The sequence below is a fragment of the Telopea speciosissima genome, chromosome 2 (genome assembly GCF_018873765.1).
Source record: "Telopea speciosissima isolate NSW1024214 ecotype Mountain lineage chromosome 2, Tspe_v1, whole genome shotgun sequence".
NCBI classification, from domain to species: domain Eukaryota; kingdom Viridiplantae; phylum Streptophyta; class Magnoliopsida; order Proteales; family Proteaceae; genus Telopea; species Telopea speciosissima.
The window spans coordinates 76,891,641-76,905,431 of record NC_057917.1 but is presented as its reverse complement, the minus strand read 5'-3'; the positions used below and the strand labels follow the sequence as shown (position 1 = coordinate 76,905,431).

At 39.1% G+C, this 13,791-nt stretch overlaps 1 protein-coding gene and 1 non-coding gene across 2 annotated transcripts; both read right to left on the bottom strand.

Annotated features, from left to right (window-relative positions):
- Positions 1 to 6,127: 6,127 nt before the first annotated feature.
- Positions 6,128 to 7,624, bottom strand: LOC122651137 (receptor-like protein EIX2). Its single transcript, XM_043844460.1, has one exon. The coding sequence runs from the start codon at positions 7,622 to 7,624 to the stop codon at positions 6,128 to 6,130; it is 1,497 nt and encodes a 498-aa protein (XP_043700395.1).
- A 5,767-nt stretch (positions 7,625 to 13,391) lies between these two features.
- LOC122653305 lies at positions 13,392 to 13,483 on the bottom strand. The gene has a single exon (XR_006331741.1). It is a non-coding gene; the product is annotated as a small nucleolar RNA Z103 (small nucleolar RNA).
- Positions 13,484 to 13,791: the final 308 nt, after the last annotated feature.

The following is a 13,791-nucleotide window of genomic DNA, read 5'->3' as shown; positions in this document are numbered from 1 at the left end:
AAGCCATGCATAATGAGATTTCTGCTCTTGAACAGAATAACACTCGGTCATTGGAGCATCTTCCTACAGGTAAAAAGGTGATAGGTTGTAAGTGGGTCTATAAAGTCAAGAGACATACTGATGGCTCTATCGAGCGTTACAAAGCTCGGCTCGTGGCGAAAGGTTACACACAACAGGAGGGACTGGACTATAATGAAACCTTTGCCCCCGTAGCAAAACTTATCACGGTGCAGAGTCTATTAGCTGTGGCGGCGATTCGTGGATGGCACTTGCGCCAACTCGATGTCAATAATGCATTCCTACACGGCGCCCTAGACGAGGATGTCTATATGCGTCTCCCTCCGGGTTTTGGCAAACAAGGGGAGACTCGCTTTTGTAAACTTCAGAAATCTCTCTATGGCCTAAAGCAGACGTTAAGAAATTGGTTTGCAACACTCACTAAGGCTCTTCTAACCGCCGGCTTCACCCAATCACAGGTAGACTATTCTCTTTTTGTCAAGGGTGGTTCGGATGTGGGTTCATTTATGGCAGTCCTGGTCTATGTGGATGACATTATCATAGCTGGTTCAGATCTACCCGCCATACAACAGCTTATATCATTCTTGGATACTCGTTTCCACCTTAAAGATCTGGGTACACTAAAGTATTTTTTGGGTATCGAGGTGGCCCGCACAAATGATGGAATTTTTATTAATCAGCGGAAATATGCACTGGACATCTTGGGCGAATCAGGCCTCCTAGGTGCCAAACCAGCCACTTTTCCAATGGAACAAAATCATCGTCTTGTTACTGATGTGGGCACTCCTATTGCTGATCCAACGGCATACAGACGCCTTATTGGGCGATTGATTTACTTAACCATAACCAGACCAGATATCACTTATGCAGTGAACACACTTAGTTAGTTCATGCATCAGCCTCGCCAACCTCATTGGGATGCTGCTCTTCGTCTGGTTAGGTACATTAAATCATCCCCAGGGACTGGAATATTTTTCTCGGTAGCAAGTTCCATCGTCCTTGCTGCATTCTCAGACTCAGACTGGGCAGCATGTCCCACCACCTGCCGGTCCGTAACTGGTTATATCACTTTCCTTGGTGCCAGTCCTCTCTCTTGGAAATCCAAGAAACAAGTTACTGTCTCTAGATCTTTGGCTAAGGCTGAGTACCATTCCATGGCAGCTGCCACATGTGAACTAATTTGGCTCCGCACTCTTCTCCAGGACCTGGGTGTCATGCTACCCACACCCATGCGCTTATTCAGCGACAACCAGGCCGCCCTCCATATTGCTGTAAATCCAGTGTTCCATGAGCGCACCAAGCACATTGAACTTGATTGTCACCTGGTCCGAGAACTAATTCAGTCCGGTTGTTTGAAGACCTTCCATGTGTCATCTAAGCTGCAATTGGCGGACATCTTTACTAAGGCCCTGGGGCGTGACCAATTCATGTTTCTCCTATCCAAGTTGGGCGTTCGCAACATCCACACACCAACTTGAGGGGGAGTAATAAACGTAATCTACTAGGAGAGATCCACGCATGACTCCTATGGAAGTTTTTCAGCAATATTTCCTTCCATCTATTATCGCATGTGATAATGGAAAGTATTCAAATAGATTAGCATCATTATCACATGTGATAATAGCTGTATATTTGCTGTATATTTTCTGAATATTCTCTTGTAACACTGCTATATAAATGGCATCCCATGTAATCTCAAATCATTCAATCAAGAATTATCTTCTTCCAAAATTTTCAATTATTGGATCAAATGCGATATAAAATTGAAAATTTGAAAAATTGGATCGAATGCGATATAAAATGAGACTGGACCAATAGTAACATGAGAAGAAGAAGAAGAAGAAAAAAAAAAAGGGATTTTCTTGTTACTCTCCTTTATGGATACATGTAATCTCGAAACCAGACCAAACCAGACTATAGTCTTATACAAACTGATAATAAACTAAGTACGTCAATACAAACTGAAAACTTCCTCAATAGTTTGGTTTCGGATTGGCCCAATTATGAACCAAAATCGATTAAGTTTAACCGAACCTACTGATTGACATCCTTAGTGGAAGGATGTGGTGCATATAATAAGGGAGGGAGGATGAAGGAGAGAGAAAATGTAAGGTAAAAACAATAGAAATATCAATGTGAGATTGAGTTTCTTTGAGCACACCACCTGACTGATGGATCTTTCCCCATTAAAAAAAATAAATTAAGGTCCATATTAGATATGCGCTTAACAAAGTAAGCCCAAACATACCACCATGGATCCAAAATAGGCTTTTTAGCTCAACGTGCAATGCGGATCTAGTCCAATAAATTGGTCCAAGATAAAACTTTAAAAGTCTAATCTAAACATAAATGGTTCAATAAAATCGGTCCAGCAATGGAAACCAGCCATATTGCAACATGAGCTTTCTTTATTCAAATCCTTTTGAGGGTAAAGCTGTTTGGGACAAACCCGGTTACAAAACATTGCTGTAACCGGACTTATTTGTACATCCCATGTTTTATCATTTGAGATAAGGGTGTTTTTCGTAATTGTAACTCCTCCCTCTCCCTCCCCTCTCTCCTCTCCACCTCCGCCATACTCGAACAGAGTCAGGATACGCTTTCGGGTAAAGCGGTGTTACTGCTCACAAAAATTCTCTGATACGGGTGGAGCGGAGCTGGGCTGGGAAATTGTAGGGGGAAAATTCTACGGACGAGGAATGTGCCTTCCAGGCCTGTCTCGTCTCTTCTTCTTTCTGAGAGATTTGCATTCTTATTCATGGAATTCCATGGTGCTAGAGATAAGAAGGAAAAGGGTGATATAGCAATAGAAATAGGAAAAATATAATTACCATTACCATTCCATTATAAACCATAAAGAGGAAATGGCCATGAGTCAAGCATTGAACTTGTGAGAGAAAAGGAAGCAAATGGATTGGGAACCGTAAAGAGGACATGGCCATGAGCCATGCATCGGGTACCAAAAACAGGTTGAAATTGCAGAGCTTAATCTCCGGGTGTCCATTCTCCGTGGAGTTGTGAAAGAAGTGGTGCGGTGGGGGTTGCCGGACTGGATTAGAGTCCCGCTATCATTAAATGGAGGGCAAAAAAATCCAATTACAAACCGACGCACCCATCCTTTAATGCTAACCTTTTTTTTTATTTTAAGTTCAATATAAAACCATTATACATTAATCACAAGAAAAGAAAAGGAATGAAAAAAAAAAAGAGCTGCCTGTCAGTCGGTCTCACTACTGCACAGATATATATTGACTGGACTTGCTGTTACATTCGAACCCCTCTGACTGACAGTGTTAGGCCAGGTCGAAATTTTGCAAAAGAAATGGGATGTTAAAGAATATTTTAGAAAATATTAAAACCTAAGAGGTTATTTATGAATCGAAAGGGAAAGTGAATTATATTCCATTTTCTTGACTTCCAGCCCCTTACACCAGGTAGCAGCAAGATTTTTTCCGTTAGTCCAGTGTTAGTTCTAGTTTGGAAAAGACTATTTTACACTTACACTAAAACATTCAAATTAAAATTACTATTTTACCTTTTTCTTCATCTTCAACCCAAATATCCCCCTGCTCCTTCTTCAACCCTTTTTTCCTTACAACTCTGCCCTCACCCTTACCGTCGGCGCAACCCATTTATCGTTATCATCAAAACTGATGGAACGGTTGAAGGAATTAGCAGCCATGATTCCTGCAAAAGAAGGACCAGATCAAAGAAAGATTGAATTAATAAAAATACAAAAAAGAGAGAGAGAGAGAATTCCTAATTGGGTTCCGTTGTACCCATTTTATAAGTTTCTCAAGTAATTTTATTTCATTTAAAAGCAACATGAAATGTGTGGGGCTCGTCTAGTTGCAGCATGAAGAGTTGTTCACCATCTCCCACCTAAGCACCAAAGGAGCCTCTTCTAGATGCTGCTTCGTTTCTCGTTTGCATATGATCAAACCCTAATTTAGTACTGAGCAATGAGTATCCAGAATCGCCAAATGCAAACTCACATTCTTGAACCCTCAATTTGGATAAGAAAAATATGGACTACAAATCTGAAATTGGAGTAACCAAGCGAGATGACTTCATCAAGTCAGTATCGTCCGAAGTCGGCTTTGGAAAATGACATAGAGAAGGAACGACGGTTGAGCATAGAGGATTTACTTGGAGGGGACGAAGGATCTAATAAGCAACGACGGAGATGGTATTTTGGAAAATATTAAAACCTAAGGGGGTATTTGTGAACCCACAAGGGAAGAGGATTATTCTAATTTAGCACATGGAATTGGGGGCAGCAGCAAAATGGAGCTGCAGCCAATTTTTTTCTTCTTAAGCCCTGCAGTTAATGGATTCCACGGTCTTTAGGAAAACTTGGTCCTACTTTAAATTTGACGAAGCTGAAGTGTTAGATTTTAGCCGGTTAGACCTCAACAGCGGACAGCCTGGGTGAGGCTCCCCCGCCGGTTTTGGTTGGTTTAGTCCTAATCAGATTATGGGTATTGCATGTTGCACTTCCCTGCTGCTTAGGGCTTGGTACTACCTTTAAATGGTTAGGATCTTAGGAATGTCAACAAGTTGGGCCCAGTCGGGCCTAATCGGTCCGCACCAGTAAAAGGCCCTGCACTGTTACCTCACTGTTTTATATTTGGTTGGTCGGTTTTCGGTCCATAATCTCGGGTCATAGTTGAATTGATCAAGCTATAACCGATTGGTTACTGGTCCCAATCAGGCACCCATCAGGCTACTACTAAATGACGATTCTGACCACAAATTAATCTGGCTAGGCCCAACAATGGGCCATTTACTAACCGGTCGATCTGGTTTTGGGATTTAACTGATCAGCTCCTGGGTGTATTGGTATTGGTAAAAACAACAAAAAGCGAGCTGCCAGTATAAAAGATGAGAGTTTGGGTAAAAACAAAAAAAAAACCAACTTTTAATCCTAATCGACACCTATGTGGACCCTCCCGAAGTTGGACTTGTACCAGAGTGTTGGGCCTCCTTCTTTGCATGATTTGCGACCTTATAAAACAAATCAGTGTTCACTACTAGCTAATTTAGTTTTGGTCTTAAAGGGGTTTCATAATGACTAATACCATTAGTCATGATCCATGATAAAATAGGGCTTCCTGAGAATTTATTTTGTCAAAAAGGGAAAAGGCTCTCTAAGCCTATGGCGTACACTGCGCCTCCTCCCATGAAAAATTATATTAATTATTTTTAAAAAAAAAATAATGATTGGTTCAGTTCTGACCAAACCAAACCCTTAAAGATTTGCTTTTGTATTGGGGTTTTGTGGAACTGGTAGAAACGAATCAAACCGGGCTGACCAAAACTGAAAAATTGGATCGAATGCGATATAAAATGAGACTGGACCAATAGTAACATGAGAAGAAGAAGGGAAAAAAAAGCGATTTTCTTGTTATTCTCCTTTATGGATACATGTAATCCCGAAACCAGACCAAGCCCGACTATAGTCCTATATAAACCAAGTCGATCAACACAAAACTGAAAACTTCCTCAATGATTTGGTTTCGGATTGGCCCAATTATGAACCAAAATCGGTTAAGTTTAATCGAACCTACTGATTGATATCCTTAGTGGGAGGATAAAGGAGAGAGAAAATGCAAGGAAAAAACAATAAAAATATCAATGTGATTTAGTTTCTTTGAGCACACCACTTGAAGGATCTTTTCCCATTAACAGAAATAAATTAAGGTCTATATTAGATACGAGATTAACAAAGTAAGCCCATACCACCATGGATCCAAAATAGGCTTTTTAAGCTCAATGTGGAATGCGGATCTAGTCCAATAAATCGGTCCACAATAAAAATTTTCAGCAATGGAATCCAGCCAGATTGCAACATGAGCTTTCTTTATTCAAATCCTTCAATACTAATTTTTTATTTTTATTTTAAATCCAACATAAAACCATTATACATTAATCCCAAGAAAATAAGAGAAAAGAAAAGCGCCTGTCAGCCGATCTTGCCGCTGCATAGATATATATTGACCGAACTAGCTGTAAGAAACATAAAGGAGAGAATGCGGACTTATCTCTCCATGAAGGATCGAAAGATTGTCTGAAGCAATAAGCATATCTACAACTTATTCATGATCGATCAATGAAACCGGTTGTGGAAGTGACAAAGATTCACAACAACGATCACAAATATTCTGTCCAAAATATTTTCCAATAAACAGAAATACGCACGCTTCCATGATTTCTTGACGATTAAGCTACCACAAGCTCCCCAAAATCCCACTATGAAACCCAATGCCATGCTACCGTAGAACCATATCTTTTCTTCTTCTTCATCATCGTTGCTGCCATTAGAAACCCCCCCAACAATTTGGGGTGTTTCATCACCATCATCATCACCGGGGCACTTGTTTGAAAGCGGTGGACCACAAAGTTGTGGGTTACCAAAGTAATTGGATGATTCATTGAGCGTTTGAAGTTGGTACCCAGAAGGTATTCTTCCTGACAAGTTGTTATTGGAGAGATTCAAGTGACTCAAGAAATATAAGGATGACATGGTTTGTGGAATCTCCCCAGAAAGTTGGTTCCTTGAGAGATCAAGGCTTTCTAATGATGTCATGTTCCCAATATTCCTTGGGATCTTCCCTGTAAGATGATTTATCGACAAATTCAAAAGAATCATTCCTGTAAGCATTGTTATCCCTGTTAGTATGTTTCCGGATAAGTTATTGCTTGAAAGGTCCAAAGTCATTACCTCGTTAAGAATCTCACCATGGTATTTAAGTTCTCTTCCTTTTGCAACAATACTCATGGTTTCATCATATTCATAGGTCATTGAACTTGCTGCCTCTCCATCAATAAAACCACTCAAATTGCCTAAACATGTTGGAATGAATCCTGAAAATTTGTTTTGAGCTAGAACCAAGATGCCAAGATATTTAAGATGACATAGCTGTTGAGGAATTTTTCCAGTGAATGAGTTTGCTTGTAGATTTAGCATCGCCAGATGAAGCAGGTTCTCTCCAATCCATGTTGGTAAGATTCCGGAGAAGTTATTATTACCAAGGTCAAGACTACCCAAAGATGTGCAATATTTCAGAGATGACGGAAGCTCCCCATAAAGACTGTTGTTGCTCAATATCAATCTTTCAAGGGAAGGCAGATGGAAACCAATCGAACTTGGAATTTTACCAGATAAGTTGTTGTTCGATAGATCTAGAATTATCAAACTTTGCATACCCTTCCAATCAATAGACGACAGTTCTCCAGATAAATGATTAGTTGAAAGATCTAAATAATACAACAATGGCGTTGTCTCACCAAAGTTGGAAGGAATTGGCCCTGAAAATAAATTGTGTCCAAGGGATAGGTAAGACAAATTAGCAGAAGACCATAAAGAAGGGAGAGGACCTCCTAAGGAATTGTAGCTCAAGTCCACCCACTTGGTCTCCTGTCTAACAACGCTTGGCACGATACCATGCAATCTGTTTTTAGAGAGATCCAAATACTTCAAGTTGGAGAACGACTTCCAACACCATTCTGGTATGGTGTCTGAAATACTGACATTCCTGAGGGTTAAAGAGGTAAGTAGATTTTGAGTTCTAAGCCATTGTGGAAACTTATTAGGATCTGTCATTTGAAAATCGAACAGTCCCAAAGAATGAAGTTTAAAAGGAGGAATCCATTCTTGTCTCACATCAAAAACTAACTTCTTGTTTCTAGAAAATGAAGATATTGATAATTCTTTCAAATTTGTGAGTTTTGCAAAAAGATGTTCTGAAATTGAACCCTCCAAACAATTCCCTGATATATACAACGAGACAAGCTTTGAAAGTTGACCTATGCTTTCATGAGGAATGGACCCACTTATTTGATTATCGGAGAGATATAAAGAGACCAAATTTGAGAGTTGTCCGAAGTTTTCAGGAATGGGTCCAATTATTTGATTAGCAATGAGATCCAAAGAGACCAAATTTGAGGGTTGTCCTAAGCTTTCAGGAATGGGCCCACTTATTTGATTCCCAGAGAGATCCAATTTTCAAGGACAAGAAGCGTCCAATTGATATAGGCAAATGCCCACTTAGCTCACTAGAACTCAAAACTAAAATCTCCAGGCTCTTGTTACTGACTCCAGACAAACCATCTACAAGTACATCCACATCACCACCGTAGTTGTATGACAAATCTAGCCTACGCAACTTCCATAGACTTCCTACCAGCTGCTGCTGGGCTCTTCCAGCAGCTGTAGTCCTGCTAGATGCAGCATCTCCTCCACCAGCTCCACTGTGAATACTACTAATAATATTATTGTTGGAATAAGAAAAGTTAAGGGTGAGTTGATTGGAGCTAAGATCAAGATCTTCAAGGCTGCTAATATTAAACAACCAATGTGGTAGAAAGGAATTATTAAAGTTGTTCCCAGAGAGATCAAGCACCGAAAGGGATGTAAAATTAACAATTAATGGAAGAAGGGAAGAAGGAAGTCTTTGGAGTTCACAAGAAGGCAACTTTAATTCCCGAAGTAAAGAAAGCTTATTAAAAGCTTGGACCCAATGATCTGCCGCGTTGCTAAGGTTGACGTACCCCATATTGAGGGACTCCAAAGAAGAGAGACCAGAGATCCAGTCCAAGTTGTCTACACGCAACAACCCATAAGGACTCTCACTCTCACTAAAGGAATAGTAGTCATTTTCCGAAGAAGAAAGATCTAGGTGATGCAAGGTAGATAGGTTTCCAAGCTGAGGAGGAACTGTGCCGGTAAAGAATGAATGGGAGAGATTGAGGTACCTTAACTTCTTGAATGAACCAAGGAATTCTGGGATTTGGATTCCCTGAAAATGATTCAAGCTCAAATCCATGTATTTCAAATATTTCAAGTTTAGTAAAGAAGGGTTTATCTCACCGCTCAAGCGTGACCTTATGAACGCTTCAGTAGAACTATTATCATCAAAAGGAGTTATCGATTGTGGAAATCGAGATGGGTTGCGGAGGTTGAGGTGGACCACATGTCCAGTTCTGTTACTGCAACCGACCCCTCTCCATTTGCAACAATCTTCTTCTTCTTCTTCGCCAGTCGTCGTCCAAGAAGAGAGCCGGCCAGTATGGTCTTGATTGATACCTTCTTTGAACTTGAGAAGTGCCTTCCTCTCCATCTCTTTGCAACGCACGCTGGAATCTCCATTAATAATAGTGGATGAACTGAATCCCGCAAGTAAGAATATAAAAAGCAGCAGATGAAGAAGTTGAATATTAATGGACTTATTAATGCTGCTGCCATTGCAATCCATCATGAATTTCTTAACTAACTCACTACCAAAATCAAAGTAAACTAAGGGTCACTTAACTTGCAGGAACATGACCAGATCGTCCATTTATATATCAATCAGAAGTTTGTTTCACTAGCTTTTTTTTTTTTTCCTTTTTTTTAATTTATTCCAGCCCAAATCATACGGGTCTTCTCTGTGAGCCGCCCAGCCAAATTGGACCATTAATTTGGCATTTCATTTACCGGTCTCTTTCAGTCATTTATTGAATGGGCAAAATTTCAACCACCCAAAAAATAAAATAAAAATGAACAGGGCAAAGTCTTTCCAAAAAATATCTCCTTTTCTATGGTTCTCAGCCATTATCCTTGGTGCTAACAATAGTCTACCGCTAAAAATCCCACCAACCGAGCTTGCAGCTGTTCAGGGTGAATCATTTTAGGTGTGATTTGATCTTGTTTTCCATTCTCACAAGTCTAAGTTTCGGCCCAAAACAACTAAAGAAAGTGATTATAGCTCAAAAATGAGTTCAAAGTGAAAAAAATTATTACAATGTCATTATAATCCAAAACGGTGAAATTACATTCATGAAAATTTATGAAACTTTAATTCTCCTATATATTTTACCATTCCCGGTGATTGTTTGGGTTGAAATTGAACCCGGTCTGAGCCCTTTTTCACATGGACCGACCTATGTTCAACAATATATACCACATGGCAAGTAGTGAAAAGTTTAATAAGGTTGCTAATAAACAACTACTTTTGATGTTTATTTCCCCGTAATTCATGTTATGTTTATTTCCATCTAATAAACAATTAGTTTTTTTTTTTTTTTTTTTTTATGAAAAAAATAAAAGAATAAAAAATTATTTGATGCATAAAATATAGCTTTCAACTATTATGTCTGGGAGACTTGAATGATTTTAATATTGTAAAAGCAAGAGTAAACAACTATTCTCTCCTTCTCTTTTCTAATTGAAACCGAAGAAAATCTGAAATCGAATTAGTTCGATTTTGAAAATATGTTCTTATTCTCGGTTCAATTTGGTTTTAATTTCTATATTTTGTTTCTTGAATATAACCAAAACAGAATAGATTGACACCCTGAATCACTTCTATCGCATTCTATTACACAAAGACTTGAGGAAAGTTGGTGAGAAAAATCCAATTGCGTACATTGAACGGAATCCATTAAACTCTAACAAGCTTAGACACCGCTCCCTCATAAAATTGATTGTATGATTGGAATGTTTTGTTCTTTTTTCTTTTGTTAGAACACTAAAATTTATTAAGTTAGATCAGTATAGGTGAAACTCGTGCTGACAAGGAACACGGGTGGTTGAAATATTCAAACTTGAGAAAAAGACAACCTAGACGACGTATAAGTCAAAAGATGAGCTTCCGATACAATGTCGTGAGAAACATTAATTTGTTGGTGGGAATGGATAAATAATTTTTTTTAAGAAAATCATCTCTTTCCATAATCTTATTAGAAAAAAAGGATACCATCTCATACCTGAATGCGTAGCGGAAAGAGATCGATTCGGATTCTTTCGAATCCCAAGATTAACAAATCATAAAATAATCACCATAAATTAATGGATGGATTTGATAACCTGAAGAGCCTCAAGCGTTGCTCTCTTCCCAATAGTGGTTCTTCCTCCAATGTGCACACAAGAGGATGTTCTTGAACCTTCTTTGGTGCAGCCAAGTTTCTCCAAGTCAACTCTCAAGCTCTTAATGGTAAGCAAGGGAGCAAGAGAATAGACAGGGAAGAGAGAGAGTGAGCTTTGGCAGGGGGGAGCTAGAAAAAATTCGTCCCTGGCTTATCCCTTGTGATGTTTTTAACTTTTTATATTAATGTCCTATTAGCGCCTCCTTTTCAGTCCTTGTGAGAGTCTCACACTCTCTCTCGTTCAAATTGATTTGATTTTCAACTTTCTATCAGAATATGCTTCTAATTAAGAAAAAAACAGAATCTTAAAGGAAAAGTAAAATAATAATCTATTTTGCCTTTAATATGGCCAAGGGCAAGAACTCCACTAACAGAAACAGAGGAGCTATAAAAAGCTTAAGAGGGGCTTTCCACTTTTTAACTGAGACTGGGATTTATATTTATATGGTCAAAGAATTACTAATTTCCATTTCTGGGTTTTTATTTATAAATAAGGAAGCATTAATTAATTAACTTACTTCAAGTAGAACTGGGATTTCTATTTTCTACAGTTCTAAATGGATTCGGACTGGGATTACTGTTGCTGTTATCCTATTCGATCAGGTAGATAGATATATAAAGGAATCCATTTATAATCGCATAGCGTGCGGAATAAGCTGGAGATCTTGTGGACTGGGGGTGTCAAACCCTAAATCTAGTTGATCAAAAGGCGCAAAGCGAATCAAACCGGTTTTTTATTGGGTTGGTTTTGGTTTGAGTAATTATAGATCTGATTGAAAACCACATTAAACATGCAAAATTGGACCGAAACTGAGCCCAAAACGATATAAATTTGATCCCAACCCGAAAGAAAATGTTTTTTTTCTTCTCCTACAATACAATCCTACCCAATATCAAACTAATAACAACCCGATAAAAAAATCGAAATAAACCAAACCCAAATCAGCTCATACTAGTCTGATAAGTTTAGGGCCACGTGTTTTCTCACCTTCTGCACTTACTTAGACTTTTTTTATGGAAAGATAACCCTACTTGGTGGCCCTTGTGCTAGTGCAATCCCTTATATAGATTTGGGCAGCCCACAATAAAATTACACCATTTGATCTCATACTTCTTAAGCATCTAACACGAATCAATCAACGACGATGTTCCTTGACGTGATATATGCCATATATGCATCCGAAGAGACTCTATAATCAGCGCTCTGAGACGCGTTGGACTCCTCTGTAGCGCAACACAGAGTGTAGCACACATCCCACGGCTCACAGTGTTTGGGCACGCAGCCCAACACCCCACATGTGTTGGGATACGTACTCAAGCACTGTGGGCCGTCCAATGGTGCGCTACACATTGTGTTGGCATTATAGATGACCCAAATCCCTCATAGACTGGTTAATTGAGTTATTCCATTAAAGGTATATAAAAGGGATACACCATATACCTCTTATTCACTCCGTATAGGCTGCGTGTCCAAGCACTGTGGGCCTTCTGATGGTGCGCTACACATTGTGTTGGCACCACCGATGACCCAAATCCCTCTGAGACTGGTTAATTGAGTTATTCCATTATAGATATATAAAAGGGATACACTATGTACCTCTTATTCACTCCGTATAGACGGATGATAAGTATATCAGTGTTTCTTGTCAAGGGTGAACCTCATGTCCTAAGACCATCCTTTGCATACATTATGTACAGACATAAATCAAGACCAAGAGAAGTAAGGTACGCCACAACTAACATAGCATTATTTGAGACTTAAATTAGAACTCTATTAAACTAAGTTATAAATGTCTTAGTTTGAACGAACTAGTTTTATTTTTAACATTGAAATACATATGTTTATAACCACATCAGACGTTGGTTCCCACACCTGCACCATAAGGCTGGTACCGTGTATGTTGGGAAATTATGTGTTTGGTTTTGGTTTTGGTTTTGGTTGTGGTTATGGTTATGTAAAAAGAAAGAAGAAAAAGCTTTCTGCGCAACCCTAGAAAAGCCAAAACTGAAATCAGCCACAATCTGAATTAGTGAATTTGCCGTCTAAAGTACTTGAAATTTTGGGAAATTTGCAGCGACATCCCCTCCAATGGATCGTTAAATTAATGCCACTTCACTAAGGGTCAATATATCAATTTGAACCCAAAAACTAATGGAAATAGTCTTGTAGCAGTTAAGTAGTGATGTCATCATGTTGGTAATTTTATAGTATCAATTTTGCCCTTGTTTTTATTTTTTTTAATTTCTTTTTCTTTTCTTCTTCTCCTTCTGCTGTTTTTTATTCGCCGCCACCACCACCACCTCCAACCCTCCTTCTCTCGCTCCCCTGAACCCCGCCACCACCCTCTCCAGTCTTCCCCGCCCCACCATGCTCTCAGCAATCCAACCTTTCTAAATATGAGTTGCAGGTAAGAAAATTTTCTGGATTCAAAATTCACTGGAAAAAACAGAAAGGTTGGGAAAGAATGGATCAGACTCTTGGCTTGGATTCTCCGAAGAGAAAAAATAGCTTAATATTATCATGTCGAGAAGTTGGGGAAAGAATCATCACTTCCATCCATTACATACAAATCTCATTTTTCATCCCAAATTCAAACCCTAATCACATAAAAAACAGAAATTTAGAAAAAAGAGAAATAGAATTTCTCCGGATCTGCAAGGCGCCTTCGATGCCCTCATTGCACCATCATGAATTCTCTCTCCTTCTCCCTCGCTTCGGTTTTTCCCTCCGTGTCCGCTTTAGGGGTTTTTTCGCTTCGTTTTTCCCCTCTGTCTGCTTTAGGGTTTTTTTTTTTCCCAAATACCAACCATGGAATTGGAGCAGATAATTTACCTGGAATTGGGAGATGGGGGCCTTGGAATTGG